The sequence below is a fragment of the Poecilia latipinna genome, unplaced genomic scaffold, assembly GCF_001443285.1.
Source record: "Poecilia latipinna isolate Pla-1442-1.1 unplaced genomic scaffold, P_latipinna-1.0 Scaffold714, whole genome shotgun sequence".
In the NCBI taxonomy this organism is placed as follows: Eukaryota; Metazoa; Chordata; class Actinopteri; order Cyprinodontiformes; family Poeciliidae; genus Poecilia; species Poecilia latipinna.
The window spans coordinates 67,114-70,836 of record NW_015113330.1 but is presented as its reverse complement, the minus strand read 5'-3'; the positions used below and the strand labels follow the sequence as shown (position 1 = coordinate 70,836).

At 36.4% G+C, this 3,723-nt stretch overlaps 1 protein-coding gene across 1 annotated transcript in view; it reads right to left on the bottom strand.

Annotated features, from left to right (window-relative positions):
• Positions 1–583: 583 nt before the first annotated feature.
• The window catches only part of LOC106955193 (transcriptional enhancer factor TEF-1-like), a 53,393-nt gene continuing 50,253 nt past the window's right edge, over positions 584–3,723 (bottom strand). The window contains exon 13 of the mRNA XM_015045218.1: positions 584–3,504. Coding sequence (XP_014900704.1) covers positions 3,391–3,504 — 114 coding nt within the window. The 3' untranslated portion in view covers positions 584–3,390. The remainder of the gene's footprint in view (positions 3,505–3,723) is intronic.

The window sequence follows — 3,723 nt, the reverse complement described above, 5'->3', positions numbered from 1 at the left end:
ATGTATTATTTATTTCATTATCTTTTTAGCTTTACTTCTGAGATCCTCATGTTTTAATTTGAACTACGTTCTCTTTCCGATCCAAACAAAATTTTGTTGCGCAGTTTAAAGAATCTGGCAATAATCTGGCATTTTTATGATACATGCACTGTACTGTAGTTTTGTGTTTGTGCCCAACTCTGCTGTCTTTTAGACTTTAAACCTTCAAAAGTGCCCTGAACTGAGTGGGTATGGGTTGTTTTCCTGTGTAACAATATACAACTATTTTAAATTGTTAGTTTTAAAAACGCTAAAATGTCCCATTATACTGTTGCTAGATTTTAAATTGTTACTGAGATGCCAGAAAGAGAGTGAAGGTGATCAGATGCTGATGTTTTCAAAAGTGTACACACCCGGGATATAATGCAAGACATTTTGACATGTTAAAGAAATTGATAAATCCTTTCAAAACCTTTTTCAGATCTAATCTGACGTTTACTCTGCACAGTTAAACTGAAAAACAGAGATCGCCGAAAAGATGTGAGAAAAACGCAAAAACAAATGGTTATATAATTATGCTTTGCAGACTTAAATGACCTTTTTGATTCAGTTCCAGTATTCAGCGTGTTTAACTTTACGCCTTTCTTCACTTTGGGAGTTTCTGGCATCTCTATTCTTTAGCTAAAGCTATAGTTTGTAGAAAGGCTACAACTGATCACCATTCTGTCATTGTATGAAGGTATGAGTCAGGAGAAGGGTGGAAAAATTCAATGAACACCATGGGAAAACAGAAGCATAACAAGACATAAATGCTCATCTGTATTAGACATCAAGGTTTGTACTGCAAAGCAGGATGCTGGGCAGAAGATCTGCAGTCCAAAGTAGTCCAAGTCCAATTAAAAGGAGAATGATCAAACAAATCTAAGCATCACAAAAATAACAACAATTACCAAATCGCACATTACTTATAATGAAATATGGTGTTGGCAATAAAATGATAAGGGATTGGTCGTCTTCAGATTGGACTTGGGTTTTTGCAAACCCATCAGTTTATGCGCAACATTTGCTAAATGAAAATGACTGTCATTTTTCACCTTAAGAAAATTTAAGTTTTGGAAATGCCTAACTAGAGTTAAAAGATAAACCAGTGTTATGCAGAGTGGAGTGGGCAGATATTCTTAAGTCATTATGTGGGAATCCTACCAAGGAAAACCAAATGCTGAAGTTTAATTCACCCTAACAATGTTAGTTTAGGGTGTGCAAACGTATGCAGCAAGGTCAATGCATTTTTATACTTTGTCTAACAGATCAGTTATATTTTCAGTTGAGTTGTAAAGGTAGGTGTTAGATTATCTAAAGAAATTGCTATAAAAAATATGTATCATAATTTATTTATTTTTTTTAATAGGGATGTGTACACATTTGAGATCCACTGCATATTATTGTATTCTAGCTGCAGACGGAATAATTGATGCTCTTTAGTTTTGAATTAAAAAAAAAATAAATACAAAAAATTAAATTTAATATAGTGAAACTGGTATTTTTCTTAGAGGTTATCACACCGGCCCAATGCCTGAATAGACCGCTGTAGATAACTGAACAAACAATCCAGCAGTAAAGATTTATGTTCAAATTGGTCTCTGTTTAACTATTTGTCTTCCAAAAAAAAAGATTTCATTCAAATGAGGCACCAGACTACACTGAGTGTGCAACCTCTTCTTCCATGAAGCAGTCACATGTGAAGCACAAAAACAAATACAAGCAAACACTGCCATTAAATACCAAAAGAATAAGACTGTATTCCACTGATATCGTTGTGAAATTAAACAGATCATCCAGGAGGATCCTGATGCTGACTGTCATTAAAAAAAAAAAAAAGAAATACCTTAAATATCGAACTTCAGATATTCGTTTTTCTGTTGGCTACGCAGCCACCAGAAAAGCAAAGGTCCAAACTTACAGTTTATTTATTTACGTCTACAGAGCTTCCTCTGAAACGTGGAACCATCAGTGAATCAGAACAGAAAAGTCTACTGCCGTCTCCAGCCAAAGGCACTTCACGCTGCTGAGCATGACGCAGACGAGCCGTCGGACCACACCTGCTACAGTATACTCCATCATCATCATCATCAGCGTTTTTTGGTTTCGGATTCATAAAAGAGGGAAAGGGTGCGATCTGTAATCCTGACACAGGAGGTTCTAAGGCTTCGAGTCAGGGCGGTCGGTTGTGGGTGGAGCAGTGTCTCAGGTTTTGGCGGTATGGACATTAAGGCTCTACTTTGCTGGTACAAATACTGAAATAAGGAGCAAATGTTAAAGTGAGAGTTAAACTAAAGCCTATCTAACAGCTGGACAAATTATGTAGTAAAAAGAAAGAAAAAAAAAATAATCACAGTGATTTTCCAAGAAATCCGAACAATATGTTTAAAACTATGATCTTGGTGAGTTGGATCACGTTAATAATCCTTCGTCTCGGTCTTTCTGTGCTGGATTCAGTTAGACCTGGATTAAAATCTAAAGGGCTTGATGAAGAGTCACCTGCTGCACAAAAAGGTACCTGAATTTCTTCTTGTTTCCCCCCTTCCATTATGCTTTTATAAATTTTAGATAACAATCAAGGAATTGAAATATAATCTATATGCTACAATCAATAAACAAGATCCCAAAATTTTAAATGTTTTGTGTGTGTGTGTGTGTGTGTGTGTGTGGGTGTGTGTGTGTGTGTCTTTTTAAGGAAAACATACAAAAAGGTAAAAACTTCATTCTTTCTCTTTGGGACAAACCTCTTCATTTGTGCAAGAGCTCAACTGGAACAACCCACAGAGTCTATCTGTACACATCCAGATCTATAGTCTACTATACCATAATGCAGAAATGTCCTTTTCTCCAGCAGGTTATTGATGATACACAGGGTCTGACCTTCGGTACGTCTTGGCTGAGGAGGGATTTTTCTCCACCAGGGGGCGAAAAAATTTTTTTTTCTTTTCCTTCTTCTTTCTCTAGCTTTTCCCAAAGGCTCTGAACACGAATCCCACTTATATTCCCATGTTCACAGCCGTAAAGTTCTGATGTGCTCAGAAAACTTAATTAGTGGGAGAGATGACGACTGCTCCTCATCCCAGGGAGATCTTGGGAAAAACCAACCATGTTGATTCTCACAGGGTGTCATGGCTACACGGTCACCGCCTTCGTTGATGGCTAGTTTATAAAGTGGGAGTGAAAATGTAGCCATTTTTATCCTTGACTGATTAAATTTTTCTTCTTTTTTTTTTGGTGAACTGAAATTTTGGTAGTTTTTTTTTTTATTATTATTATTTTTTTAAGGGATCTATATCTCTCCCTTCAGTGTCACCATGAATAATCACCAAGCAAAAGGCCATAGATGTGCATTTGTTAACGAGGTGGAGTGTGTTATTCCTTGACAAGTCGATAGATGTGGTGCTGTGCTCCGTGGTCGTTGTTCGACACCTCAAACACACACGCCATGCACAGCAAGGTCTCCAGAGTGTCTCTGTTGCTCACCACCTGGATGTCAAAACAGATAAAAAAAAAATGCTTTAAAATACATTCACCTCCAAACATTTTAATTTTCATTTAGGCAAGCATCTAAAAGTTGAGGAATAGTTAACTCCAGAAGACTCAGACACGCCACACAGAAAACTACTTTGATGTTTCTAAAAAAAAAAAAAAAAAAAAAAAAAGGCTGTTAAACATTTTATTGATAAAAAAAAACCGAGCATTTAC